Source organism: Doryrhamphus excisus, chromosome 14, assembly GCF_030265055.1.
Source record: "Doryrhamphus excisus isolate RoL2022-K1 chromosome 14, RoL_Dexc_1.0, whole genome shotgun sequence".
Taxonomy (NCBI): Eukaryota; Metazoa; Chordata; class Actinopteri; order Syngnathiformes; family Syngnathidae; genus Doryrhamphus; species Doryrhamphus excisus.
The window spans coordinates 8,418,894-8,444,796 of record NC_080479.1 but is presented as its reverse complement, the minus strand read 5'-3'; the positions used below and the strand labels follow the sequence as shown (position 1 = coordinate 8,444,796).

The 25,903-nt window shown below is 48.8% G+C and overlaps 3 protein-coding genes and 2 non-coding genes across 10 annotated transcripts in view; 2 read left to right on the top strand and 3 right to left on the bottom strand.

Annotated features, from left to right (window-relative positions):
- Positions 1–64: 64 nt before the first annotated feature.
- Positions 65–7,360, top strand: brd2a (bromodomain containing 2a). The gene is made up of 12 exons (XM_058046672.1): positions 65–1,971; positions 3,355–3,661; positions 3,719–3,856; positions 3,930–4,071; positions 4,140–4,339; positions 4,417–4,965; positions 5,032–5,160; positions 5,234–5,428; positions 5,506–5,759; positions 5,846–6,165; positions 6,250–6,375; positions 6,451–7,360. The coding sequence occupies exons 1-12, from the start codon at positions 1,940–1,942 to the stop codon at positions 6,576–6,578; spliced, it is 2,520 nt and encodes an 839-aa protein (XP_057902655.1). The 5' UTR covers positions 65–1,939; the 3' UTR covers positions 6,579–7,360.
- Positions 7,361–7,813: 453 nt separating this feature from the next.
- hsd17b8 (hydroxysteroid (17-beta) dehydrogenase 8) lies at positions 7,814–10,292 on the top strand. Of its 6 annotated transcripts, XM_058047035.1 has the most exons (9): positions 8,050–8,149; positions 8,479–8,681; positions 8,740–8,856; positions 8,930–9,026; positions 9,114–9,198; positions 9,274–9,358; positions 9,640–9,682; positions 10,044–10,118; positions 10,198–10,292. In XM_058047035.1, exons 1-9 carry the CDS (start codon positions 8,104–8,106, stop codon positions 10,215–10,217), a joined length of 771 nt encoding a protein of 256 aa, XP_057903018.1. In that variant the 5' UTR covers positions 8,050–8,103; the 3' UTR covers positions 10,218–10,292. The 6 variants fall into 6 exon arrangements, 2 of the variants coding, with proteins under 2 accessions (XP_057903018.1, XP_057903019.1); XM_058047036.1 differs by lacking the exon at positions 10,198–10,292 and having other exon boundaries at positions 10,046–10,118; XR_009119277.1 differs by lacking the exon at positions 8,050–8,149 and adding an exon at positions 7,814–8,016 and having other exon boundaries at positions 9,274–10,118; positions 10,198–10,278.
- A 200-nt stretch (positions 10,293–10,492) lies between these two features.
- Positions 10,493–10,683, bottom strand: LOC131102443 (U2 spliceosomal RNA). The gene has a single exon (XR_009119438.1). It is a non-coding gene; the product is annotated as a U2 spliceosomal RNA (small nuclear RNA).
- A 2,185-nt stretch (positions 10,684–12,868) lies between these two features.
- LOC131102442 (U2 spliceosomal RNA) lies at positions 12,869–13,059 on the bottom strand. The gene has a single exon (XR_009119437.1). It is a non-coding gene; the product is annotated as a U2 spliceosomal RNA (small nuclear RNA).
- Positions 13,060–14,507: 1,448 nt separating this feature from the next.
- The window catches only part of col11a2 (collagen, type XI, alpha 2), a 32,429-nt gene continuing 21,033 nt past the window's right edge, over positions 14,508–25,903 (bottom strand). The window contains exons 15-66 of the mRNA XM_058047299.1: positions 24,848–24,904; positions 24,724–24,777; positions 24,590–24,643; positions 24,463–24,516; positions 24,338–24,391; positions 24,205–24,258; positions 24,080–24,124; positions 23,798–23,851; positions 23,670–23,714; positions 23,529–23,582; positions 23,406–23,450; positions 22,351–22,404; positions 22,222–22,266; positions 22,051–22,104; positions 21,923–21,967; positions 21,792–21,845; positions 21,593–21,700; positions 21,453–21,506; positions 21,336–21,389; positions 21,214–21,258; positions 21,080–21,133; positions 20,954–20,998; positions 20,823–20,876; positions 20,686–20,739; positions 20,556–20,609; positions 20,275–20,472; positions 20,149–20,202; positions 19,979–20,086; positions 19,798–19,905; positions 19,658–19,711; positions 19,501–19,554; positions 19,318–19,425; positions 19,182–19,235; positions 19,046–19,099; positions 18,899–18,952; positions 18,768–18,821; positions 18,572–18,679; positions 18,442–18,495; positions 18,312–18,365; positions 18,175–18,228; positions 18,038–18,091; positions 17,788–17,895; positions 17,663–17,716; positions 17,418–17,579; positions 17,277–17,330; positions 17,044–17,079; positions 16,910–16,963; positions 16,553–16,838; positions 16,365–16,474; positions 16,116–16,184; positions 15,790–16,026; positions 14,508–15,663 (exon numbers count right to left, since the gene is read on the bottom strand). Coding sequence (XP_057903282.1) covers positions 15,517–15,663; positions 15,790–16,026; positions 16,116–16,184; positions 16,365–16,474; positions 16,553–16,838; positions 16,910–16,963; positions 17,044–17,079; positions 17,277–17,330; positions 17,418–17,579; positions 17,663–17,716; positions 17,788–17,895; positions 18,038–18,091; positions 18,175–18,228; positions 18,312–18,365; positions 18,442–18,495; positions 18,572–18,679; positions 18,768–18,821; positions 18,899–18,952; positions 19,046–19,099; positions 19,182–19,235; positions 19,318–19,425; positions 19,501–19,554; positions 19,658–19,711; positions 19,798–19,905; positions 19,979–20,086; positions 20,149–20,202; positions 20,275–20,472; positions 20,556–20,609; positions 20,686–20,739; positions 20,823–20,876; positions 20,954–20,998; positions 21,080–21,133; positions 21,214–21,258; positions 21,336–21,389; positions 21,453–21,506; positions 21,593–21,700; positions 21,792–21,845; positions 21,923–21,967; positions 22,051–22,104; positions 22,222–22,266; positions 22,351–22,404; positions 23,406–23,450; positions 23,529–23,582; positions 23,670–23,714; positions 23,798–23,851; positions 24,080–24,124; positions 24,205–24,258; positions 24,338–24,391; positions 24,463–24,516; positions 24,590–24,643; positions 24,724–24,777; positions 24,848–24,904 — 3,885 coding nt within the window. The 3' untranslated portion in view covers positions 14,508–15,516. The remainder of the gene's footprint in view (positions 15,664–15,789; positions 16,027–16,115; positions 16,185–16,364; positions 16,475–16,552; positions 16,839–16,909; positions 16,964–17,043; positions 17,080–17,276; positions 17,331–17,417; positions 17,580–17,662; positions 17,717–17,787; positions 17,896–18,037; positions 18,092–18,174; positions 18,229–18,311; positions 18,366–18,441; positions 18,496–18,571; positions 18,680–18,767; positions 18,822–18,898; positions 18,953–19,045; positions 19,100–19,181; positions 19,236–19,317; positions 19,426–19,500; positions 19,555–19,657; positions 19,712–19,797; positions 19,906–19,978; positions 20,087–20,148; positions 20,203–20,274; positions 20,473–20,555; positions 20,610–20,685; positions 20,740–20,822; positions 20,877–20,953; positions 20,999–21,079; positions 21,134–21,213; positions 21,259–21,335; positions 21,390–21,452; positions 21,507–21,592; positions 21,701–21,791; positions 21,846–21,922; positions 21,968–22,050; positions 22,105–22,221; positions 22,267–22,350; positions 22,405–23,405; positions 23,451–23,528; positions 23,583–23,669; positions 23,715–23,797; positions 23,852–24,079; positions 24,125–24,204; positions 24,259–24,337; positions 24,392–24,462; positions 24,517–24,589; positions 24,644–24,723; positions 24,778–24,847; positions 24,905–25,903) is intronic.

The following is a 25,903-nucleotide window of genomic DNA, read 5'->3' as shown; positions in this document are numbered from 1 at the left end:
GTTGTTTTTCCGAAAGAAAAAAAAGAAGCCGTGCGTGTCTCCAGTCGCCATTGCAGTGACGCATGCGCAGTGCTTTGTCGCGACGCAACACGAGCTTGTCAGCAGTCAAGTACTGGAAGAAAATGGACGCCTTTAACTTCATTTGCCTTTTGTATGCAAATCAACTTTGAGACACGCTCGGTCGTAGAAGACTTAGATACAAAGCAGCGTCGGTGTTCACCACGCTAACAAAAACACATAAACCCGGCTTGTCACGTGAGCAACCTTGCCCAATCGCCGAGAGACAAGCCCCGCGGAATCCAATGCTGCTCTTTGTCTGGACTTTTTTGAGACCGATCATACTTTCCAAACTTGCTCGATTTCGTCAAGAATGGTTTGTGGCAGAAGGACGTGGAACGTTTTTTGTTGACGAGGACACTCATTGGATCCATTGGTGGCGTAGTTTGGAGTGCCACGTCCTTAGCGCTGTCTCGTCACGTGACTCCCCTCCCCCATCTATCCTCGAGAATGGGAGAAGGCGGCGGACATGTTGGAGGGAATGTGTTGGTTAAAAAGTATCCAGTTGGAAGATAAGGAGATATTTTGACGACAGGCTTCGCATTGTCTTTGGATTTAACAGTCGACATTTGTCTGTTATCATTACGACTTTGGTGGTATACTTTTGACGTCTACTTATTTATTTTATTACCTAAACGAAACATTTGCTTCGCGCAATTTTCTACAAAGTTTGGCAGTGGACACGTTTTGGTTGTCGCCGTGTAGGTTTTTACTTTTCAGGGCATGTTTGAGTGACATTGTTGAGAGGCTCTAACCTTGGAGTGGGGGATGGGTGCACGTGATTGAGTAACCGTTTACACTTTGAATATGTTTGTTTTTGTTAAGTTCGACATTCATTTGATGGCATTCGTCCTTTCAAATGTTTGGCATCAAAGAGGTTATGTCTTGTAGTTGTAACAGTTTCTTAAAACATTGAAAGTGGCTTTTAAGGTAGTTTCAAAGCTATGGTATAATTACTGTCATCCTGTTGTTCCGTGTGGCCTCTAGTGTCTTTTACAGTCGTTTGATAATTTAGATGATGGCCTAATTGGTTTTAAGATGTTAAAACGCGTCTGTTTTTCAGCCATTATACCCTTTGTTCGCCACGCGGGATTGTGTTCTCCTGTCCTGTTTCGTCTCACGCGTGTTACAAAACACGAATAATGGCGTTGTGTCGAAGCGTTTATGACATTTAAAGCATACATATGCGTGTTAGGTGGTGGTTTGTCGTGGTACCTGCGCATAATTCGACGATTAAATTTGACATCGTCGTGCTTAAAGATGGCGACCGCCGTACGTCTGCGACTGTAAAATGCGGATCTTCTGGTAAGTGGGGCGGAGCCAACGCGCTTGGCTAAGAGCGTGACCCGAAAGCGCAACCAATGGGAATTTATGTCTCAACCTCGAAAGCCCGCGTTGCTTGTCTATTGGCCAATCACCGCTGTCGCTTTGGAAACGTTGACGTAATGTAAGATATAGAGGCGCTTTCAACGTCCTTGCAATCATTTAATGTTGCTTTATTAGTGGAAAGCAAAGCGTATGATCATACCGTAAATGACTAATCTCGATCAACACCGACGTGCAACTTTACAGTAAAGGGACGACTTTGAATTGGTGGAATTCAAAGACTTCACAGACGGTGTCAGGGTCTAGGGTGTGGTGACGTTGACTGGCAACACCATGAGCCAATAGAAACTTAAAGGGCGTGGACGTTTTGAGCAAGCTTGGCCAATGGGCTCTGTTGTCGGTCTATAAAGGAGCGGGTGAAACTAGGCAGGCGCCATTTCTACGAAGTAAGAGAGGGGAACATCGCCACTGGAGGGAGCCGGTAACGCGAAACGGGCAGAGGAACGGAACCGGATCCTGGCTTGAATTTAGCTAAACACAATCCGGATCCATCCTGATGGATATGGCCGTTAACCCGCTCATTGACAGGTATCTACTGGTAAACTTGACTCTTAGCTTCTCATCGGAGGCAATATTTTGAACTCTTGTCACATTTGGGTCCTTTATTTGACGAGTTGTCGATGCCGGTGTTTGTGGGTGCTGACATGGCTCAATGAAACGATGTTGAATGGGACATGGACTGGGCGCAGAGTTTATGACGAGGGGCTTTAAAGTGTGAAATTTTGCCTGTGTTAGCATGACGCCGGCGCCATATTCGTAGCGCCTCAATCAACCGCTGCTAGCCTTTGTAGTTAGCTTTAGCCCACCGTAACCTTCCCGTTTACACTCGTAACCCGGCCACCATTGTGACCCATTTGTCACCACCGTCTTCTTACCACTGCTACTGTGCTTCGGAGGCACTGGTCTACGAATCGACTGTTGACTGCTCTGTGATGACAAGTCATTGTTGTGATCACAGACACCGTTATTGCTCTGCCGCAGCCGGGTGCGCTAGTACAGAATATAGTTTGCCCAAAGCTAATGATCTATCAGGACCACCACACGGGCTGGTGGTATTGGGTTGAGCTGTCGGTTGCTTGGTTACAGAGCCCAGTGTCACTCAAATTAGAGTTTACTAGTTTTATATTGCCCCACTTGTTTTTTACTGCCTTTTCAATTCATGTTTAACACCATTCTGCTTTGTTGTACCTTCTAAAAATAATAAAGTACACTAACTGACAAATATGTTTCCAGATGCTGTATCATTCAAAATTGATATTATAAACTTTTATAAACTAGACAGATCATGATTTGGTCTAGATAATCAGTTAAACTGCCATGTCAATGCATGGTTGATGAAAGGGAAGTGCACTTGTAGTGATGAATTCAATGTAGCAATAAAGACTTGATTCAATCCACAATAACCAAAACAGAATCCAAATCCCTGAAACCACATTTTAGGTCAACGCATCAGTTCCTGTGACAAGATGACACTCGCCTTGCAAACAATTGTTAATAGTGTACAGAAGGTGGCATCCTGAAGCAGTCATGTTTGTAAATCTAAAGAGCAGTTGAGTCATGACTGTAACATGGCAACAGAAGCTCCGCCCTCTGGGAATAGGGGGCGTACTCTAAGGTGGCTAAACAGGCTGGTAGTGGCCCACTCTGAGCCACATCCATGTTCACCTCAACTTATTAGCTCCTGGGGGTGTGTTTAGAGGGGTCGGCGGGAGCATATGGCCTGATAGGATTACATGTGTCAGCAAGGGGGCGCTGTTCAGGCATTTTAGGCAGGAGTCCCTGAAATGAATGCACCCACAGTATTTGAATATTATGTATTGTTTATAAGGAAGTAAATAGTTGTTTGAATCAGAAGCACAATGCCTCGCCCTACTTCAGTCCTGCTAAGATGCTACACTGTGCTCTCCGCAGCTCCCATGGTGGGGTTGAGGTTGGAATAATGGGGCTCACAGCAATGGACCAGGGTTCTGGCACAGCTGGCAAACGGATCCGGAAACCGTCCCTGCTTTACGAGGGTTTTGAGAGTCCCGGGATGCCTCTGTACAGCCAGGCGACTCACTTGGGGCCACCGCAGCCCGCAGTCAAGGACCCTGGCCGTGCAGGGAAGATGACCAACCAGCTCCAGTTTCTGCAGAAAGTCTTGCTGAAGTCTTTGTGGCGGCACCACTTTGCCTGGCCCTTTCAAGAGCCCGTGGACGCCGTCAAGCTCAACTTACCCGTAAGTACTTATACGTCCCCATTTGGAGGCAACACTTAATGCATCGCCTCTTCACAGGACTATCACAAGATCATCAAGACACCCATGGACATGGGCACCATTAAGAAGAGGCTTGAGAATAACTTCTACTGCAGCGCCAGTGAATGCATGCAAGACTTCAACACCATGTTTACCAACTGCTACATTTATAACAAGGTAGGATGGTACACATCACATGATTCTACTGAGGTTAAATTGCTGACCTGTCAAATGCCCCCTCCCCCTCTAGCCATCTGACGACATCGTCTTGATGGCCCAGTCGCTTGAGAAAGCTTTCCTGCAGAAAGTGGCTCAGATGCCCCCGGAAGAGATCGAGCTGGCCCCCGCCCCTCCACGCAGCAGGTCCATCAAAGCTGGAAAGAAGGGCAGAGGTGAGGAAGCGGTGAACACTAGTCACCCGACATGCAACAAACATTGAACATTGTCTTTGCGCTGTCAGTCTCAGGCGGAGTGACGACCGCTCACCAGGTGCCAGCTGTCTCCCAGTCCGTGTACTCGCCACCCACCCCGGAGACCCCTGAATGCATCATCTCCATGCCCCCGCAGACCATCTTGACCAAGAGCATGCAGCTGACCCTGCCTAGTGAGCACAGCATCCCCTCTGTGACTGGCATGCCCCCCATGCAGCCCACTGCCAAGGTGAGATGCACCACAAAGAAGATGGAAAGAATAAAAATGAACGTGCTTTGACACTCCGTCGTTTTCTTGGGTCGCAGAAAAAAGGCGTCAAGAGGAAAGCAGACACGACCACGCCCACCACCGTAGCCATGCCCTTAATGAGTGCTGTGAGTGGCATGGGGATGGGCATGGGCATGGGGATGGGATTGGGACATGACTCCCCGCTCACCCTCGGTGCTCTGGGGGTGGACCACAACTCTGACCTGGGGCTCAGCCAGGGTCTGGGCCTCAGTCCTGGCTTGGGGCTCAATCAGGGCCTGGGCTTCAGCCAGGGCCTAGGCATGAGCACGGCCCACGGGGCGGTCACAATGGGCGGCAAAGCAGGTGGGGGGTACAGAAGAGGCGTGAGCGGACGGCCCATCAAGCCACCCAAAAAAGATTTGCCCGACTCCATCTTGCCAACGCCGGTGCGTCGCAGCAAGCTGAGCCCCCAGCTGCGCTACTGCAGCGGGGTCCTGAAGGAGCTGCTGTCCAAGAAGCATGCTGGGTACGCCTGGCCCTTCTACAAGCCTGTGGATGCTTCCTCGCTTGGGCTCCACGACTACCACGAAATTATCAAGCAGCCCATGGACCTCAGCACCATCAAGGTAGCTAGCAAGGTAGCTATCCTTACAATTATCCTTGCAATGCTTAACATGTTGATTGGCCCACAGAGGAAGATGGACAGCAGGGAGTACTTAGACGCTCAGCAGGTAGCTGCAGATGTCAGGCTGATGTTCTCCAACTGCTACAAGTACAACCCCCCCGAGCACGACGTGGTGGCCATGGCTCGAAAGCTCCAGGTAACTTGAGAAGAAGGCACGGGAAATAATGCTCTTCATGTGCACAATGTTGATGTTTTGACCCTTCCATCAGGATGTCTTCGAGTTCTGCTTTGCCAAGATGCCCGATGAGCAGCCGGCGCCCCTGAGCTCATCCTCTTCCTCATCATCCTCGTCTTCCTCGTCGTCCGAAAGTGAGCCGAGCAGCGAGGAGAGTGAGAGCGAGAGCAGCCAAAGTTCCGACTCTGAGGAGGAGCGAGCCAACCGTCTGGCGGAGCTGCAGGAGCAGGTGTGCAGGAAACACCTGCCCAATGAGTCCTTCTCTTGGGCCACTGTCTGACCTCGCTCTGTGACCTTTCCCCTCAGCTGAAAGCTGTCCATGAGCAGCTCACTGCGCTCTCCCAGGGCCCCATAGTGAAGCCCAAGAAAAAGAAAGAGAAGAAAGACAAAAAGAAGAGGAAGAAGGGTGAGAAGCATCGGAAGATAGAGGAGGAGTTGATGCAGATTAAACCTGCAAAACCCCCCAAAGCCAAAACTCCAAAAACCAAGAGCAACAAAGCAGCTGGAATTCCTTTGATGCCGATTAAAAAGGCCGCAAGCAAGAAAAACAGCAAGAGCAAGTGAGTGCTGACACCCACTGGTCAATGCTGGTACTGCTGGCTGGTGACGTCTTTTAAGTCTGGTCTTGTGCCCCCCACCCCTGCAGGTCCAAAAAGGGAGGCATGATGTTCAACATGTCTCAAGCTGTCCCAGAGCCCATAATCCCTCATTTCGACTCGGACGAGGAGGAGGAGACTGCGCCCATGTCGTACGACGAGAAGCGTCAGCTCAGCCTGGACATCAACAAGCTGCCCGGCGAGAAGCTGGGCCGCGTGGTCTACATCATCCAGTCACGCGAGCCGTCGCTTCGCGACACCAACCCAGAGGAGATCGAAATCGACTTTGAGACTCTGAAGCCGTCAACGCTGCGGGAGCTGGAGCGATACGTCATGACCTGTCTGAGGAAGAAGCCTCGCAAGCCTTACGGTGAGCCACATGGAAGCATCCACCCGAGCCATCAAGAGCCACCAAGCTCGTACATGTGTTTAACTTTTGTGTGTCACATTCAAGCAATTAAGAACAGCGCCGGCAAGTCTCGTGAGGAGCTGGCGCTGGAGAAGCAACTGGAGCTGGAAAGAAGGCTGATGGACGTCAGCGGGCAGCTCAACTCTGGGAAGAAACCCCCCAAAACCAAGCGTAAGGCGCCCCTCCCCCACCTGAGCTCTATGGGCTCTCCTAGTATGAGTCATCACATTTGTTTTTCTTCTGCAGTTGAGAAACCCGCCACCGAGTCCAGCACCCAGCCGTCACGCCTCAGCGCCAGCAGCTCCTCTTCAGACTCCTCCTCATCCTCTTCATCTTCCTCATCCTCAGACACCAGCGAGTCTGACTCCGGCTGAGAAGCAAAAAGCTTTTTTTCCCCTTATTTTTTTTTTACGGGGGGCCCTGCAGCAGACCCCGCATGCACCACTTCCTGTTAAGTGGACTGGACTGGAGAGGCAGAGCAGGCCAAGGTGGCATCAGACCCGGTGGTCCGACTGTCAGACCAGGAAAGTTGGCGCCTTCCCGCCCTCGGCTCACTCGTCCGTCCGCGTGAGGGACGTGAGACGATCGCTGACGGGAAGCGGGTGGCTCGTTTCGGGTCCAGGGGGTTCCGAAGCCAGGGACGCATCATCGGGAGAGGAGTGCCGCATGTGTTGGGGGAGGGAGGGGGGATTATGGGTGCTAGAGCCAGAGTCCGTCTTACTTCTGGACATGATTTCCCTTCTTACTGTGTTGGCTGTCTTGACGGTGTGTAGATGTTCTGTACAGTTATAGAACAGTTATACAGTTGTACAGTTAGAGAACTCTTTTCTTTTATAAAGAAGAATTTACTTTTTCCCTCTGTGGGAAACTGGGGGGGAACTGGTGTGTTGCTGAAGCAGATGGAGAAGTGTGCGTGTGTGTGCGTGTGTGTGAGAGTGCATTCAGCCTGGTGGAGTTTGATAGTTTTGACGCAGGCGTTAAAAGGGGGGGGGGGGCATCCACATTAATGCACCGTGGATGCACATGCTCCACGTGTGTGCTAGCATGTGCTGCACCGCTAGCTCCTCCCATGTTGGTTTTCTGTTTCTCTGTACACTTGTTTGCTCCCTGTGACCAATTTGCTAATAAAACTAGCTCTTGAGGGTGGCCTAATTTATCGTTCGTCTGAGATGTTTTTTTTCCCCTTTCCTACATTTTGTAATTGTTACGAAGTTTAAATAATTCAAGCCAAATGCTTGAATTTAAAAATTCAGAAGTATTTTTGTAAAAGCTATGATAGTGAAGGCCAATTTGAACTGCAATGTGGCAGGGACGACTGTACTCTGAATTACAAAGTACAAATCATACATGTATTCAAAACAGTGATATATATATATAGTCCTTGTGAGTTGCTGCCATACATATATATGTATATATATGTCTGTTATACAACAGCTTGATGTGAATTTAAAGGGCTTAATTTCAAATCCAGCACTTCCGTACTTTTACTATGTGTTTTGCGTTCCTAAAGCGGACGAAGTTTCGGACTTACCGGAAGTGACGATATCAGTAGTTATCCACTTACTCTTCTCATCGCTAAGCTTATAATGCCAGACCCTCAAATCGTAGTTGTGAATTGCAATCAGTCGACTTGTGGCTCCCCTTCCGCCAAGTAACCAAGATGGCTACTGTTTATTTTTTTCATGTTTATTTCTATTGAAGTCAACAACATTACGGCGAATGATGAGGGTGTTGTTCTCCGAACTACTCACTCACGATTTGGGGTGTGTTCAGTGTAACATCCGGGTACTGGCGGCGCACAGAGTGTCCACAGTAAGTAAATGTATGAGTCGGCGAGCGCAGTGGCATTTACGCCACCTAGCGAGCAAACTGTAAAACTACACAAACATAAAAAGCAACATGGCGGCCGCCAAACGACTCATATCAAGGTTGGCTGTGGTCACTGGTAAATGAACATTGAAACACGCCGAATGCTGCTAAATATTTAGACTTTTCATTCTTATATAACGATCTACAGATTTAGGATGAACTTTATGCTGAGCTAAATCGCTTGGAAACAGTCACGTGTGCATTTGCTGTTACGGACTTGTGTGTATTGTTTTTTTTAAAAACCTTTAACACACTTCCTGTTAACGTGAGTGTTTTTTCCGCATTATTTTACTAATACTTTGTTAAAGTAGTTATTAGTGTGTATAGTAATAACTTGTGACTTGAAAGCAAGTTATCCATCACTGCATCAAGGTGTTTCTGTCTGCTCCGACACAACCCATTAAGGCGGTGGCAGCGGAATTGGGCAGGCCGTGTGCCAGCGCTTTGCCTCGGAAGGCGCCTCTGTGGTGGTTGCCGACATCAACGAGGAGTCGGCGAACGAGACACTACAAAGCCTGCCGAGTGACCAGGGAGGTCAGGGTCACATGGCGGCCGTGGCGGACGTGTCATCCAAGGAGAGCATCAGGACGCTACTGACGAGCATCCAGGTGCGCCGCAATACTTACAAACAAATCGAAGCTCGTTGGTTTCATTTTTCTTCTGCAGACTCGTTACTTCCAGCCGCCGTCGGTCTGCGTGAACGCGGCAGGAATCACCCTGGATGACTTCCTGCTCAGCATGGAGGAGGACCACTTTGACAGGGTCATCCAGGTCAACCTTAAAGTATGTGTGATGTCATCACGGCGACATGGCCGACGTGCTCTTGATGTTGGCGGGTGCTCCTCTGTCGCGGCAGGGCTCCTTCTTGGTCACTCAGGCCGTCGCTCAAGCTCTGGTGGCCTGCGGAGCGGCCAAAGGATCCATCATTACTGTGGGCAGCATTGTGGGCAAGGGAAGACGCCACCATTTGGCATCACCGTAGAGAGGAGCAGGCTGGAGGTCAAGATGGTGGTTTGATCTGTGTGGAATGCGTCCGCAGGTGGGAAACATGGGGCAGGTGAATTACGCCGCCTCTAAAGCTGGCGTGGAGGCTTTGACCAGGAGCGCCGCCAAGGAGCTCAGCAGGTGAGGAGAACGCACAACAACGCCGTCAAACATCAGGACTCAACTGTCATACCATCTCATCTTTTGAGCGTCCAGATTTGGGATTCGGTGTAACTGCGTGCTGCCGGGTTTTATATCCACGCCCATGACGGACAAAGTCCCGGAGAAGGTCATCAGTAAGGTACAGCCCACTCTCACGACACGTATGTGTCACCGGTCAAAGGAGTACCTCAACAAGGGGTGTTCAAAGTGCAGCGTGTTTTTTATTGGTCCAAGGTACATTGTAACACGTGGAGCCTCTACCACCACCCAGTGGCCGTTGAGTAGTATGCACACATTTTTGCTTGGATTCACTTGTTTAGCAAATTTCACTTAGCAATTTTGATGAATCTCTTTATTTTTTGGCGTGAGCGAACTTCTCAGCCTGCCTTTTAACGTCCCGTCCTGTTGTTTGTGTGCTAGATGAAGTTGTTGGTGCCTCTGGGGCGGATGGGCGAGGCGGCGGGTCAGTAACTTTCACTTTTTACAGGGCAAATTTTCTGTATAATTGCATGAGTTTATGATTTTTCCTCTAATTTGTTAACAATTTAAACACAACAATGTAATAAGCCATAGCAACAAAATAACCCAATAACTCGCTTCTATGACCAAAATTAAATCATCAGTCCAAATAAATCCATTTTTGCCTCTAACCCCTTCCTGTGTTCAAGGACCTGCTCCCTAACTTTGTACACAACAACAACAACAAAAACACATTTGTGAAAATAGATGAAAACTGAAACGTTAGTATCATAGATCGATGCTTGGATCGACCCGCTCGCTCCTAACAGGAAGTGAAATATGTACTTACCGGTGTTATTCACTAGAGGTCGCTGACGTATGCGCCTTTCTGGCCTCGGACGACGCCCGCTATGTCACAGGAGCCAGTCTGGAAGTGACAGGTACACAAAAAGTCCACATTTATTTACATCGCTCTGGTAAAAAAAAGAAAAAAAAACACAACAAAATATGTATTTTCAGGTGGACTTTTCATGGGCTAAAGCCCGCCTACGCAAGAACCCACGCATATTTGTATTATTGTCCTTTTGTGTCAATAAACATGCTGCTGACGGAACATTACACTTGCTGGTGTGTCATTCATGTCGACATGCTTGTTCGTCAGGTTCGTCTTTCTTAATTCGCATAGTGGAACTTTTTCTGTGTTGATGCACTGAATAATTACAAGATGGCGCTCGCTGGTCACCTTTCACTTAAGAATCTAGTTAATCAGCCACTGCTGGAATTTATGTAGTTATTCATTGTTCTCAACATTGATAGGGGGTGCACCGTTCCTGGAGGTACTGCAATACCAGGTCGATGCGTGGAGTGGACGGAGCAAGCCCCTATTCCATCTCCCAGTTCCAAAAATCAATTTAATATATGGTCCCCATATCGGGGACGTATCAGATATTAAACTGATAAGAACAGATACTACACTTGATCTTAGCCAAAAGGCCGAGAAGCGATGCCAACTAGCTGCCGGAGGGAAGGAGGTGATTCCTGACACCACAAACTAAAGTGACGGTTACATAATCAGCGCCCTCAAAAAATGGCATCTGCTGCCATTTTTTCATGTTTTATTTGTATTGAAGTCAACAACATTACGGCGAATGATGAGGGTGTTGTGCTACGCATTACTCACTCACGATTTGGTGCGTGTTCAGTGTAACATCCGGGTACTGGCGGCGTACAGAGTGTGGAAGTAAGTAAATGCATGAGTCGGCGAGCGCAGTGGCATTTACGCCACCTAGCGAGCAAACTGTAAAACTACACAAACATAAAAAGCAACATGGCGGCCGCCAAACGACTCATATCAAGGTTGGCTGTGGTCACTGGTAAATGAACATTGAAACACGCCGAATGCTGCTAAATATTTAGACTTTTCATTCTTATATAACGATCTACAGATAAAGGAACTTTATGCTGAGCTAAATCGCTTGGAAACAGTCACGTGTGTATTGTATTTTTTTTTAACCTTCAACACACTTCCTGTTAACGTGAGTGTTTATTTCGCATTATTTTACTCATACTTTGTCAAAAATCATCGCCCTCAAACAATGGCATTTACTGCCGGTTTTGGGTGCTTCTGGGGCCCCTGTTGAGTGTGTCGGAGGTTTCCTCTGTTTTTTGACCAGAAAAGTGCAATACAAGCAAGTTTAAAAAAACAAAAACAAAAACGACATACCCCTTGTGATTTTTTGTCAAAAATCATCGCCCTCAAACTATGGCATTTTATGCCGTTTTTGGGTGCTTCTGGGGTCCCTGTTGAGTGTGTCGGAGGTTTCTATTCCTTTTTTGACCAGAAAAGTGCATTATAAGCAAGTTGGAAAAAAAAACAGAAAAAAACGACATACATATTTGTCAAAAATCATCGCCCTCAAACAATGACATTTTTATGCCGTTTTTGGGTGCTTCTTGGGCCTCTGTTGAGTGTGTCGGAGGTTTCCCCTTTTTTGGACCAGAAAAGTGCATTGGAAGCAAGTTGAAGAAAACAAACCAGTTTGAGAGCAGTGAATTTTTGTCCCCATTCTGTACTTATAGGTTATCACATGGTTTGTCTGGTATCAGGCCAGGTATCATGCCCCCAAGTGTCAGTATTCTAGCACGCGGGGGGCATGATACTGGGCCTGATACCAGACAAACCATGTGATGATCTTATTATCACATACTATTTAATCATGAGCTTATTATCACGTACTTTCGTTTTTCCGTCATGTAACGTGCCAGAGAGTTGAATTTTGATTTGAGAGAATCAGGCTCGTATTCATCCCCATTTTCTTTTCTGATTGATAAAATAATGTAGCGACCCTGACGTGTTCATGTTGACATGTTGTGCTCTTGAGTGTCTGACTGTTCCGGGTGACTGTGAATGCACCAGGGGTGGGGGCGTGTCGTGTTGAGGAAGCACTGTTGCGTTGCTGGCGGTGGTTGCAACGACGTGGTTACGGCCGACAGTAGCCAGTATTGTTGTGTAATAAAAGCTTGTTAGCGATCACAGTCGTGTCCTTTCCATAGCGTCGGAAACGACGTTACAATAAACATAGACACGTATTTGTCTAACTCAGGCGGGGGAATACTTTCTACCAGTCCTCGTTCGTTCTTGCAGTTGCAGTCGCCCTTGGTTTTCCGACTTGTATTTGCATTTTTATTTTTTCCATCATTTCAAGAGTGTCCTCCTCATTAATGGTGATAAAACGTTCCATTTCTAATATTCTGTTTGCTATTTCCCCTATGTGTCTTTCGCCGGGAGTGTCAACCGCTGACATGTTGACAGAGCACAGACGGCAGCAAAACAAACCCTCGTGCGCCGTTCTCTGATTGGTTGTTTCACGGGCACGATACCAGAGCAGCGCGCTCTGAGTCGACAGCTACGGGGGCTGATACTGACACGGTTAAACTCTATAGTTTATCAGTATCACTGCCCCGGGCTTTGACACAATATCATTTCGGCCTTTTCCATATCATTCATGGGCGGTTTCTAGGGTACAGGGCCAATATGCACTGTAGTATGTGATAATAATTATTAGCATTGTTCCCAGTAAGCGGCCCTAACCAGTATAATCATGTGTTAATGTACGTCTACAACTCCTGTCTCTAAATGAAGTAATATATTATGGCGGACATTCTTCTAAGGTTTGTCTTCAACAGCATGAGGGGGTGCACCGTTCCTGGAGGTACTGCAATACCAGGTCGATGCGTGGAGTGGACGGAGCAAGCCCCTATTCCATCTCCCAGTTCCAAAAATCAATTTAATATATGGTCCCCATATCGGGGACGTATCAGATATTAAACTGATAAGAACAGATACTACACTTGATCTTAGCCAAAAGGCCGAGAAGCGATGCCGACTAGCTGCCGGAGCGGAGGAAGTGATTCCTGACACCACAAGCTAAAGTGACGGTTACCGAAACACAACTCACGACGTTTAACGTAAATACGCCAAATGATAAACTGCACATTTCAAATAATATATACATATGTGTGTGTATGTATATGTTGGTTTTAGTGCTTTAAATGACTGGAATTCTTGGGAATTAGTCGTGTAGTCGCGGTCACGTGGTTCCCGTCGACCCAATACGAAGCGGCGGCCAACATATTTCAACACAAAAGGAACCACGGTGGTCTCACACCACCGAAAACAATCAACAGTCAATGCAAAACACAAACGTTGGTGTTATGTTTTAGGGGGAAAGAAAACCAGCTGCGGGGTCACCGTTCTTAGTAAACGTAAATCGTAGAGCCCGCCTCACTGAACTGCTTCCGGGTTCCGAAGTTCCTCCCGCCGCTGATGGCAACACGACCGCCACCCAGTGACGCGGAGTGTGAACTACACCAGTCAACTAGCATATAAAAACATGAAACAAAACTATTTGTTGGACTAAAGAGGGTGGCTTTTTCTTCTGTTTACTACAAATGCACTTTGAATTATTCATTCAAAAATAACTGAAAGAGTAACATAAGTGTCATTGTTACTATTGTGCAAATGAACCACGGTTAAGTGATATTTACCTAGCATGTTATATGTGATTTCATTGAAGATATATACTCAAAAGTGGCAACCAAACAAAGTTTTAAGAAATTACATATCTTACCTGAGATACTGCCATTTTGTGTAATCCATATCCTAAGATAGCCACACGACTCCAACTCCAAAATGTTTCCTTTATGTGAATCTAAGGACCGAATGAGTTCCTGTCTAGCAAAAAGCCGTACAGGACATATTTTACGGCATTTAAAGTGCCGCCGATACTCGTGTCGTCATAGGCATTATGGGCTTTATAGGCATTATATATAGGCATCATAGGCATTATAAGTCCAAACTACATTTAATACAACAAACTAACAAGTGAAAATGTATGAATTTAGTATTCATGGTTTGAATTTTCATACCAAAATGACCAAATGGACAAAATGTACTGTTTATCTTGTTCTTAGGCCACACTGCCGCCCCGTGGCTAACTTTTGTAATTGCAAGCGCACCTCCCCTAAGCTTGGAAGAAACACAGAGTCAAAAAGGTCATTTTAGAAAAGATTATATTACAGGAATTTAAAAAATACTTACAAACATTATAAAATAATACTTTTATTGTCAGCACCATATTTCTTTTGTTGAAATGTCTTCAACGCAATAAAAACAAACTAGCAGTTGAGGTCATTCTCTCTGAAGGACATTTTTTTTTATTTGGTTTTAGGTTTCGGCCTGCCCCGCCCACTCCCCCAGATATATTAAAAAGAAAAATCAATAGCATGAGATGAAAAAACAAAACAAAAAAAAAACAACATGGCTGACACAAATATCCCTCCCCGCCACTCATGCACTCAAGCAGACTTTAAAACCATCAGAAAAAAAAAAATGCAGGAAAAGCTTGAACCCGGAAAGCAGCGCACGTGAAGACAGAGCTGGAGAGTCACCTTTTTAATGGTTAGACTGGAAACATTTGAACAGGTTTGACGTCACAATCCAGCATGGCCGCTGATTCTTTGGTCTTCCAAAAAAGGAAATAAAGACAAATGAAATATACCACATGTGACTGGAATGTTTGGTGGTCCGTTTCTTTTTTTTTTTTTAATCTCAAAGCACCCTGTTTGTTCAATAAATACAATAGAATATCACTATTTCTGTACAAATGGAGTGTAATGCACATTTGCCCAGGCGGAGGCTTGATGACGTCACAACGGGAGTTGAACTTTGGCACAATTAGCACTTTGCCACACGCTTTCTCTCAGGGAAACAAGCTTTTTTTTTTTATTCAGCGAAAAAGGCATGCTGGAACATTTGGCAACCTTGCTGTCAGGAGACGAGCTGCTGTCCCGCGTGCAGAACACGAGGGGAGAGGGACTTGTGGGTCACATTTTCAGGCGGCGTGGAGGTCATGTGACCAAGCAGGAGGTTTTTTTTTTTTACGAAAAGGCGGTGAAAGTAAAAGAAGCTGGAAACCCTCTGGAGCGCTCGCAGGGGGCAGGGCAATGTTGTGGAGAAGGGGCGGGCCTTGGTTGGGGGTGTGTGGGGGGTGGGTCGCGGCGCCGGGCCTCAAGTTTTGCAGCTAGCTTCCTCTTGCTGGCTGGCCCCCTTTTTTGGATGCTGCGTCATTGTGAAGAAGCCGCTCCTCTCGGTGGTCCAACTTCTCTTTCACTTGTTTTATGTTGCTTTTGCCCCCCCCCACGGAGGATGCTGCCTTTGCCTCGCAACACCGTCCATCTGTGTGTGTGTGTGTGTATTCCATAGCATTTACAAGTTAATTTACTGGGTGTGTGTGTGAGTGTGTAGGTGTCTCTAAGTGCGTGCGTGTGTGAGAGAGATTAGCCTTGGAAGCACACAGGTCCCACTTCAAATCCAAACTGTTGGTTGCTCTCCCCAAAGTCCGACACTTTGATGTCCAGCAGAGGGAGATGTTCCACCTGTGGCGTGTTGATCTCCAGCACCGTCCTGTCGAAGCCTTTACGATACTGCAGAGAAGGTAGACCCGCGTTAGACCCCCACAAACACAACTTCATGCATCTGATGGACCATCGCGTCCTCCTCGAGGGTCCAAAGTCCATACAGAACTGTTAGGAAGGGACTGGTGAACTCACGGAGCAGCCGTCCACCAGCGCCTGGATGTAAGGGTAGGTCTCGTAGCTCAGCTCGTCCTCGTTGGCGGCCTGGAGGCGCAGCGCCCGGTCGTAGTTGTTCTTGGCGCTGCGGTCGGCCCACGCCACCGAGCGGTGGCAGTGGTAGGTGAGCTTCTGGCGGGCCTGGACGCTGAGGAGACGAAGGAAGCCCAGCTGGACCACGCCCACCGGCTCGCCGTCCGAGTCCACGTAGTAGAACTGCGGGAATGGCGAGGAGGCGGATGGTGAGGTTTTTCGTAAGGAGTGGTGAGGAAGAAGGCGACGCCCGAGATCGCCGAGTGACTGACCTTGCTGCCGGCGGCAAACTGACTGAACCAGGATCCGGGAGTCTCTTTCTCCCACGAGCTCATCTTCACCTGCAAAAGGCCATCACACGTCAGCAAGAAGAAAAGGTCACAGCCAACATGGTGGACAGTTCTTTAGTGATTCTAAAGTTTTTTTTTCCTGTTTTGGGGACAGGAAGTCTACAAATCCCATCCAATCAGGAGCCTGCTAAGAAGCCATTTGTGGAAAAGTCATGAGGGGGCGGGACTGACCGTGTTGACGCTCTTGTGGGGGTTTAGGCACGTCTCCCCACTGGTGAAGTTACAGAAGACCTTGAAGGAATCTCTGGAGCAGCCCTGGTTGGGGTCAATCCAGTACTCTCCTGTTTGGGGGGGGGGGGCATGATCAATCAGAGCTACAATGGTTGATGTGGTACGGTGGGGGTGGGGGCAGGTCTCACCGTCTTTTAGCTCAGGCTGGCTGAGGTGCAGGTCCAGGCAGGTGCGAGCCGGACTGTCCTGGGTTCCCAGCGGGAAGCGCATGGTCTCGATCTCCTGCCGCAGCGAGTTGAGGGAGCCGAAGATCTCCTCCATGCCGTCGCTGCCCATCAGGAACTCCGCCCCGGTGGCGTCGGACGCGGGCATGTCGGGGTCAGACTCGGGGAGGAGTTGGCTGGCGTCGATGGAGCGTTTGGACTTCGGGCTCCTCTGGATGGGGAGGGGCTGGATGACCTCGCCCGGCGGGCCCTGGGAGAAGAAATGACGCTGAGTGAGTCCTGCTCTGTTAACACTGGCCTACACCGACGCTAGCTACGTACAGGAAGTCCTGGAGGTCCTTGAACACCCTTTTCTCCTTTAGGACCAGCACCTCCCTAAACAAAGCAGAGGGGGAAGGACTCAGAAGAGGTTCTGGAGGCTCGCTGATGCCACCATACTGAGGTATGATACTCACAGCGGCACCCTTGGCTCCTTTAACACCTTGAGGACCCTGATGAGGACATGAAGCGTTAGAAGCTTTAAATGTTCTCCACATGGACCACCAAATCATACCCTGAAGCTCCACTACTGTGTGTGTGTGTGTGTTGCTGCAAACTCTGGTATCCGATTCAAGAGACCAGAGTGGAGCCAGTTTGGAATCGGCAGTGTCAAGCAGGCCTAAGCTGGACAGGAAGTAGTATAACTCACAGGAAGACCAGGAGGACCAGCAGGGCCGAGGGGTCCAGTGCCTCCGGGCATTCCCTGTAAAAATGCCACATGGAAAAGATCAGAACCACCCCCCCATCAGGTCCAGCCCGTCTCACACGAAATATACTCAGTCGGACTTACAGTTTCTCCCTTGGGTCCGCTTGACCCATGAGGTCCGGGCAAACCCCGGTCACCCTTCTCTCCCTGCTCTCCCGGGGGTCCGATGAGGCCGATAAGACCTGGATGTCCCTTCTCTCCTTTAGCACCAGGATCTCCTCGCAGACCCAGCAAACCTGGAGGTCCCTACAGGAGGAGACACAGAAGACATGAAGATCAGCAATGTCGCCCCAAAGTCTAAGAGTGTCTTCACGGGAAGGAGGACTTACAACAGGTCCGGGTGGTCCTTTGGGTCCGGACGGGCCGGGGGATCCTTGCTCACCCTGAAAGACACAAACACTGAATGAAGTAAGAAGCCAAAATCCAGCATCTCCAATCCTGATCCATCACTGACCACTGATCCTGGGAGACCACGTAGACCTTCAGTTCCCGGTTTTCCTGGTTGGCCCTGAGGACCGACGGGACCGGTCTTTCCTGGAGGACCGAGGGCGCCTGGGTCACCCTGGGATAGAAGGAGGACAAATGTTTTTGTCACGGTCACAAAGTCAATACGAGAGGAAATGAGCAGGTGAAAATGGCGGAATCTAACATCATCCACCAGATATGGTTGTCCTCCTCATCATTTGGTGATATTCTGGACTCACCTTGGTTCCCTTCTCTCCCTGTCGCCCCTCAGGTCCTCTCGTCCCAGCAGGACCCTGCAAAAAAACACCACATTTATGGAGAATGAAAGGCTTCCGTTTCCTAACACTCCCATTCAAGGAGGACACGATGGTCTTACCCTCTTTCCTGGGGGACCAGGAGGTCCGTTCTCTCCGGGGGGACCAGGAGAGCCCTGCAGTGGGAGAGGAGCAGACTTATTATGAGGAAAGACCTTTGAAGAGGATCCATGTGAATCTCCCCAAAGCGTGAACGTACAGATTCTCCCTGTTCACCATCTTCTCCTCGCTCTCCTTTGGCACCATCTTGACCCTGGGAGGCAAACACAGGAGATTTGTTGGAATTGTTCCATCATTGCTCCAGTGGGAGTGACAAAGGAGACACTCACTCTGGGTCCAACCTCACCGGGGGGACCGGGATCGCCGGGAAAACCAACTGGACCCTGAGGGACGGAAACGTTTCACATTAAAATGGGGACAAAGAAAATGTACTTGGTCGGATCACTGAAAGAGTCCTACAGGGTTTCCTTTAGGACCATCATCTCCAGGTCGTCCCCGGCCTCCGGGGGGGCCAGCAGTTCCGGGTTGTCCGGCCTCTCCCTTCTCTCCACGCTCGCCTCGCGGACCCTGACAACGGACACCGAAAACCATTTCTGTGTGCTCTGTGTGAATTTAGCAGTGACTACTTTTGGTCATTCCACCCCCCATATCTCACCTTCTTTCCTGGTTCTCCTCCAATTCCAGGTGGTCCAGCCTCTCCAGGCTCTCCCTGTGGAGAAGATCACAGCACATTCATCACATTCATGCTTGAACACTGAATTCAAGTGGGGATAAAAGTGTGTGTACCTTTTCTCCAATAGGTCCAGGATTACCCAAACCTCCAGGAGGCCCTTGTGGACCCTGGAGAAGGAAAATCAGATCAATTCAGAGTTGATGAATCTCAAGTTTGGCACCATGTAAATCTTTTGGTGCCTCTACAAGCTGCAAACTTACGTCAGCGCCATTAGGTCCAGCAGGGCCACGAGGTCCTGGAGGTCCTGGTGGACCCTGTAAACACACACACACACACACACACGTTGAAATCTTCATCATCACCCAGCACCAAAATGTCTGCCTTGACACCACTCACCAGAGGTCCAACATCACCGGTCTCTCCCTTCTCACCCGGAGGTCCTGGCAGTCCCTGTAGGTCAAAGATGGGAAAGATGCATTTAGCTGCCTGAAGTCCAAGCGTGAGAACAACATGACCGAGGTCACAAACAGACCTGCAGTCCGATGGGTCCAGGGGCTCCGGGGAATCCTCGGGATCCTTCGTCTCCCTTGGCTCCAAAGGGCCCCTGCTGGCCTCTGGGTCCGAGCTCTCCATCAGCACCCTGCACACCAGAGCAGGCAAATGAAGCTTCAAGCTGGTGGGGGTGACGGCATCAAAAACAGGTCCCGGTACTTACAGCAGGACCAGGCTGACCGACGGGACCCATTGGGCCGGGTGGACCGGGAGGTCCCTAAAGTACAAGAAGCATGGGAACATGAGCAGACCCAAATAATGACATTGGCTTGTATTTTTGGTAGAAGATGATTGTTGTGCTGTTTTTGAGGTTGACTCACATGCTCTCCTTTGCCTCCTTTGGCTCCCTTCTGGCCGGGTTCTCCCACCTCACCCTAGACATGACAACCAAGCCAAACATCTCTCATTTATCTGCATTTTTATGACCCACGAATGGAGTAGATTGCTCTGGGACACTAACCTTGTCTCCGTCCTCTCCTGGTCCTCCTGGTGTCCCGGCTGGGCCTGGAAGACCCACAGGACCCTGTACTCCATCCCGACCTGCAGGGCCGATTGGACCTTTCTCCCCCTGGGCCGCAATAACACGTTACTAACACCTTCATGTCAACAAAATGGAAGACTTGGACCACGGCAACACTCACAGGAACACCCTTCTCTCCAGCAGGACCAGGAGGTCCTTGTGGGCCTGGCCTGCCAGGGGGCCCGACAGGTCCGGCAGTGCCAGCAGGTCCTCTCTCGCCAGGAGATCCCTGGAAGGATTGAACCATTTGGTGATTGAACACACATTCTGACAACATTATTTGAAACGTACAGCAGGTCCAGGAGGTCCAGCAGGTCCTTCGCTTCCCTTCAGTCCTCCGCCACCCTGGAAGAAAAACACAGGCGTCCAAGGTTCACGTCATCCAAGATGGAGGTCAACAACACACAAAATACTCACAGGTGTACCAGGCAGTCCTCTCTCTCCAGGGAAGCCTCTCAGTCCGGGAGGTCCGTCTTTACCTGGACCTCCTGGAGGACCGGGGTCTCCTTTGGTGCCTTCCTTTCCAGATGGGCCAGAAAGTCCCTGCTCTCCGGGGGGACCTGGGGGTCCGGGGTGGCCGCGCTCACCCATGGGACCAGTCTCTCCTGATGGGCCCTGAAGAAGTACAATGGTTAAGAAACATTGAGAGGAAGTGCCGCCATTAAAAGATGATCCCCGCGTTGGCAAGTCTAACTCACCTGAGGTCCGACCACTCCAGGAGGCCCTGGTGGACCCATCTTTCCTTGGAAACCCTGAAGAAAAGAGATCCAGTCAGTTTCCACCGAGACTCCTCATTTTCCTGAAACCAAACACCAAACTGCAACTCACAACTTCTCCTCTCTGTCCAGGATGTCCGGGCAGTCCGTCCTTTCCTGGTGGACCCTGTGAGGAAACACCCCCAAAAAAACCTCAGACCTATCTGGATCTTACTTGTCTCTCACCAGAAATCCTTAACCCTCACTCACGGGAGGTCCTTTTGGTCCGGGGAAACCGTTGGCTCCCTGAGGTCCGGGCAATCCCTGGTGACACGACAAAGATGGATTAGCGAGATGTTCGATCCAAAGCAAGCGCTACTCAGTGACAAATAAGGACTCACCCTCTCTCCGAGTGGACCAGGAGGACCGTCACTTCCGGAGGTTCCCTTAGGAGTGAGTGGAAAAATAACACAGTGAATTAAAAAAAGAAGGTGTTGCTCTCATCAGGATCTTGGGTGATGACCTACCTTGGCACCTGGCTTTCCGGTTGCCCCTCGTGGTCCTCGCTGGCCTCTGGGACCCTGATGGCCACAGAGAGCGAGATGAAGGGACACCAGGCAGCAGACACAACAGAAAATATTTCTGAACAATGAAACTTTACCGTTGGTCCTCTTTGTCCTCTTGGTCCTGGTTTGCCTGTCAGACCCTGAAGACAACAACAACATAAACCTCAGACAGTCCAAACTGAAGTGTGACATCACTGCCGAGTCCCGGGACACATACCCTTGTTCCCTTCTCGCCGTTTGAGCCGGGGAATCCTGGGAATCCCAGAGATCCCTAAAAGACGAGCACAAAGAGTTTAACTGATGACCTCACTAACCCAGAAGGTGTTCTTCTTACTTTGGGTCCTTGTCTTCCAGGGTATCCAGGAAGTCCAGGGACGCCAAGTTTACCCTGAAACCATAAGGCAATCTCGTTCACTTTCAAACTTCCCTTTAAATGTACAGAAAGAGACTGGATCCACGTCCTGTAGGTCTTACCTTCTCTCCGACGGGACCGAGAGGTCCGAGCTCACCAGGAGGCCCAACACGACCCTTTGGCCCCTCTGGGCCGTCCTCTCCCCTGGGACCAGACACTCCGATCTCGCCCTGTCAGCAGCAGAACAAACACAAAACCAGTCAAATGAGAACATAAGAGCACGCGAAGGTCCATTTGGCTAAAGCAATCGCTCCACCTTACCCTCTCTCCTTTGGCGCCAAAGTCGCCCTTAATTCCAGGGAAACCATCTTCTCCCTGAAGACACGAAGAAGAAAGACATTTGCTCAAGCATTCACTTGCTTGCGTGTCCTGAGTAGGAGAAGACCACGCACCTTCTCTCCCTTGTGACCCTTCAGTCCTCGGATTCCTTGCTCCCCCTGCGAGCAGAGCGGATCGGAATCACAAAAAACGTAAAAAAAACAGAAACCCTCGAAAGCAAAGGGTGGGTTATTGAACTGACCTTGATACCACGAGGGCCAGGATAGCCAATAGCGCCTTGGGGGCCGTTGGGTCCCTGCAGGAGGTCAAGCGGAGGCAGAGGAATTTATAACCATTTTTATTCCAAAACTAATTTTCTCCATTTTGACTTGTTAGATGTTTGTGCTGTGATGAGTCTCATGCCCAAACTGACCTGGTTTCCTTTGGTGCCCGAGGGGCCCTCCTTTCCTGGGTGACCCTGAGAAGGAGAAATGATGCTTGTAACAACTTGACTCGGGTCAAAACACATGAACACAACTCTGAAGATAAAAGGTAAACTTACTGGAGGGCCGTCAGCGCCGGGCATTCCTGGCAGACCTGGTTTTCCTGTAGGGCCCTGGTGGAGGTAACAGGGGCTGTGATTGTACATTCATGTACATCAGGGGTCACCAACATACATTTTTATTCAAAATACGTAAAGAAAAATTCTTCCTCCCAATCACTGTGGAAAATTTAAGTCCTTTTTTGCTTTTCTGCCAATGTTTTTGGGGGCTAAACTGCACGACACGAGTAAGCTAACTCCTCATCACCGCAGAAAAGCGGTGAGCGGACGCGTGCGCACACATGAACTTTGACTTGAGGTAAGAGTTTGTTATAAAATATTTTTGTTTTAATTTTTGATGTTATAAGATGATTAAAAAAATACATTAATGTAAGCTATTCTGATTCAAAATTCATTCATTCATTCATTCATTCATTTTCTACCGCTTTTCCTCACGAGGGTCGCGGGGGCTGCTGGAGCCTATCCCAGCTGTCTTCGGGCGTGAGGCAGGGTACACCCTGGACTGGTGGCCAGCCAATCACAGGGCACATATAGACAAACAACCATTCACACGCACATTCATACCTATGGACAATTTGGAGTGGCCAATTAACCTAGCATGTTTTTGGAGGAAACCGGAGTACCCGGAGAAAACCCACGCATGCACGGGGAGAACATGCAAACTCCACACAGAGATGACCAAGGGTGGAATTGAACCCTGGTCTCCTAGCTGTGAGGTCTGTGCGCTAACCACCGTGCCGCCTGATTCAAAATTTAAAGCACAAAATAACAATGATAATTTGTGACCAGTGCTATTTTTAGAAGATGCCTCGCGGGCGCCTTAAGTGGTCCACGTGGGCGCATGGGCACAGCGTTGGTGACCCCTGCTATACATAGTGTCATCTTGGAGGTAGATTAGAGATACGCCACATTCACTTGAGTGTCAGATGGATCATAGGTATCAGTACTGGAAGCCTGATAGGTAACGAAGCATGTAGCTGAACATTAGCTACCAAGCTAACAAGGAAACATCATCTTGTGGGTGCTCCTCAAAGATGATTAAAACCTGCATATACCTTCTCTCCAGGGGCTCCCATTGCTCCCTGAGGTCCTGGCATTCCCTGCGGCAGAAACAGAGACACATCAAACCCCCTGAAGACTAAAATTACAACCCAATAAGGCAAGGCTCAGTGTCTCACCTGAGTTCCTGATGTCCCCTGCTGACCTGGAGGTCCGGGCTCTCCTTGAGGACCCTGACGGCAAATAAAGAGTTGACAGTTGAAGAATTGAAAACATCGGAGAAAGTTAAAGACAAAGTGAGTACAGGAAAAGACACTGACCAGGTTCCCCTTAGGACCAACGGGTCCGTCGTTTCCTCGAACACCCTGAGACGAGAATAAAACAGAAAAGTCGACACTGAATACGGAACCCTGGCCACTGAATTCAAACACAAACTGTTGTGACTTACAGGAGGTCCTGGAATTCCAGCAGGACCTTTCGGGCCGAGCAAACCACGAGGTCCCTAAAAAAAAATAAAGAAAAAAAAGACACACTCAGGGACACAACAAAAGTATCTCCAGCAAAAGTATCTCCAGCAGCACCACAAATTATAGCCTCCAAAATAATCCTCCGCACAAGACGGATTCTAACAACAATCGATGTCTTGAAGAAAATGGCAGACTATGCTAATAGGAAACAAGCTAAAGTCGCTAAAGTCTGTTCTATTGTCAGGACAATGATTGACACTCACTGGTTCACCTGGGAGACCCCTCGGTCCGACCTCGCCGTCGTCTCCCTGAGGTGACACACACACAGAAAGAAAACGTCACGGTTGGAAAATCAGCCTTATTTGACTCATTTGGGATGTCTCCTTACCCTCTCGCCATCCTCTCCTTGAGTTCCGGGGGGCCCCAAGGGTCCGGTGTCACCCTACGGAGGAATGATAAATTAAAGACAAAATAAAAACGACGGTTTAAAAAAAATTGTTGCCCTGTTTTAGGGTCCTCACCCTGTGTCCTTTGTCCCCTGGCAAACCAGGAAGACCATCGAAGCCACGGTCACCCTGAGGAGACACGTCCCAGACGTTAAGGGTCTGGGCTGATTCTGTTAGCATGGAAAGCTACGGAACATTACCTTAGTGCCGGGTTCTCCTGGCATTCCCCTCGCTCCATCAGCTCCGGCACGACCCTGTCAGAGATGAACGGTTAAAATGGGACGGTGCCCAGCAGGTGACTTTGCTAACTGAGTTTTCATCACTCACTCTCCTTCCTGCTTTGCCGGGTGGTCCCATCAAACCCTGAGTTCCCCTCGGCCCCTGAGGAACGTACAGCAGGTTCACAAGTCCACCCTGAAAACTTTGAAGCTCACAGTGTTCTCATCAGAGGAGGTTCTTACCTGGGGACCCGGGTCTCCACTTTCTCCTTTCAGACCAGAGCTTCCTGGGTTTCCCTGAGAAAGACGCACTCTCGTTACCGGATGGATCACATTAAAGAAGACCTCAGGCGGTCAGGGGTCATACCTGTGGTCCGGGACGTCCGGTGAATCCCATTGGTCCGGGAGGTCCTTTCAGAGCCATCTAGAGTGGACAGTATGACATTAATAACGAGGACTGATTGCGAAGGTCAATCAAGCCACATCAGTGGGAGCACTATATGATCAAAAGTATTGGGACAGTTGCAGAGAGGGAAAAGTGACAAAAATGTGGGGTCTTTCTACAAATCAAATCAACTTTATTTGTATAGCACTTTTCCTGCAAAGACATGCAACACAAAGTGCTTTACAGAAATAAAACAATTACCACAATTAAAAGGAAAAAGCAAAGAAACAAAAGAAAGCCCCTCCTTCCCACCCTCCATACTAGACACACACACACCCACACACAATCACACACTGTAGGGAGACATGGCATGTCACTGAGGATCAAGGAAACGCCACCTTTGGGGCCGTCCACACTGGGAGGAGCTGCAGGCCGTGCCATCGGGGGACCAGCACCCGGGCCCCCCTGACTCCGACAGACGGGCGAACCCCCACATTAAAGGGAGGAACCCCCAGCCGGCCGGGTCGAAGGGACCGAAGGATGGCACCCCCTCAGCAGACCCGACACAGCCCCCAGTGTGGAAGACCCCCCTGAGGAAACACTGGAGTTAAAAGCTGAAGACTAAGAGCATAAAATAGGACTAAAAAGATAAAAACACAACACTCGAGTTAAAAGCTGAAGACTAAGAGCATAAAATAGGACTAAAAAGATAAAAACAAAACACTGGAGTTAAAAGCTGAAGACTAAGAGCATAAAATAGGACTAAAAAGATAAAAACATAACACTGGAGTTAAAAGCTGAAGACTAAGAGCATAAAATAGGACTAAAAAGATAAAAACATAACACTGGAGTTAAAAGCTGAAGACTAAGAGCATAAAATAGGACTAAAAAGATAAAAACAAAACACTGAAGTTAAAAGCCAAAGACTAAGAGCATAAAATAGGACTAAAAAGATAAAAACATAACACTGGAGTTAAAAGCTGAAGACTAAGAGCATAAAATAGGACTAAAAAGATAAAAACAAAACACTGAAGTTAA

Coding starts and splice junctions, on each gene's coding strand:
- brd2a (XM_058046672.1), top strand. CDS start 1,940: ATGGATATGGCCGTTAACCCGCTCATTGACAG. Junction 1,972..3,354: donor GTTAACCCGCTCATTGACAG/GTATCTACTGGT, acceptor TGCTCTCCGCAG/CTCCCATGGTGGGGTTGAGG. Junction 5,760..5,845: donor AAGAAAAACAGCAAGAGCAA/GTGAGTGCTGAC, acceptor CCACCCCTGCAG/GTCCAAAAAGGGAGGCATGA.
- hsd17b8 (XM_058047035.1), top strand. CDS start 8,104: ATGGCGGCCGCCAAACGACTCATATCAAGGTTGGCTGTGGTCACTG. Junction 9,027..9,113: donor GGGCAGCATTGTGGGCAAGG/GAAGACGCCACC, acceptor TGCGTCCGCAGG/TGGGAAACATGGGGCAGGTG. Junction 9,199..9,273: donor GCCGCCAAGGAGCTCAGCAG/GTGAGGAGAACG, acceptor TTGAGCGTCCAG/ATTTGGGATTCGGTGTAACT.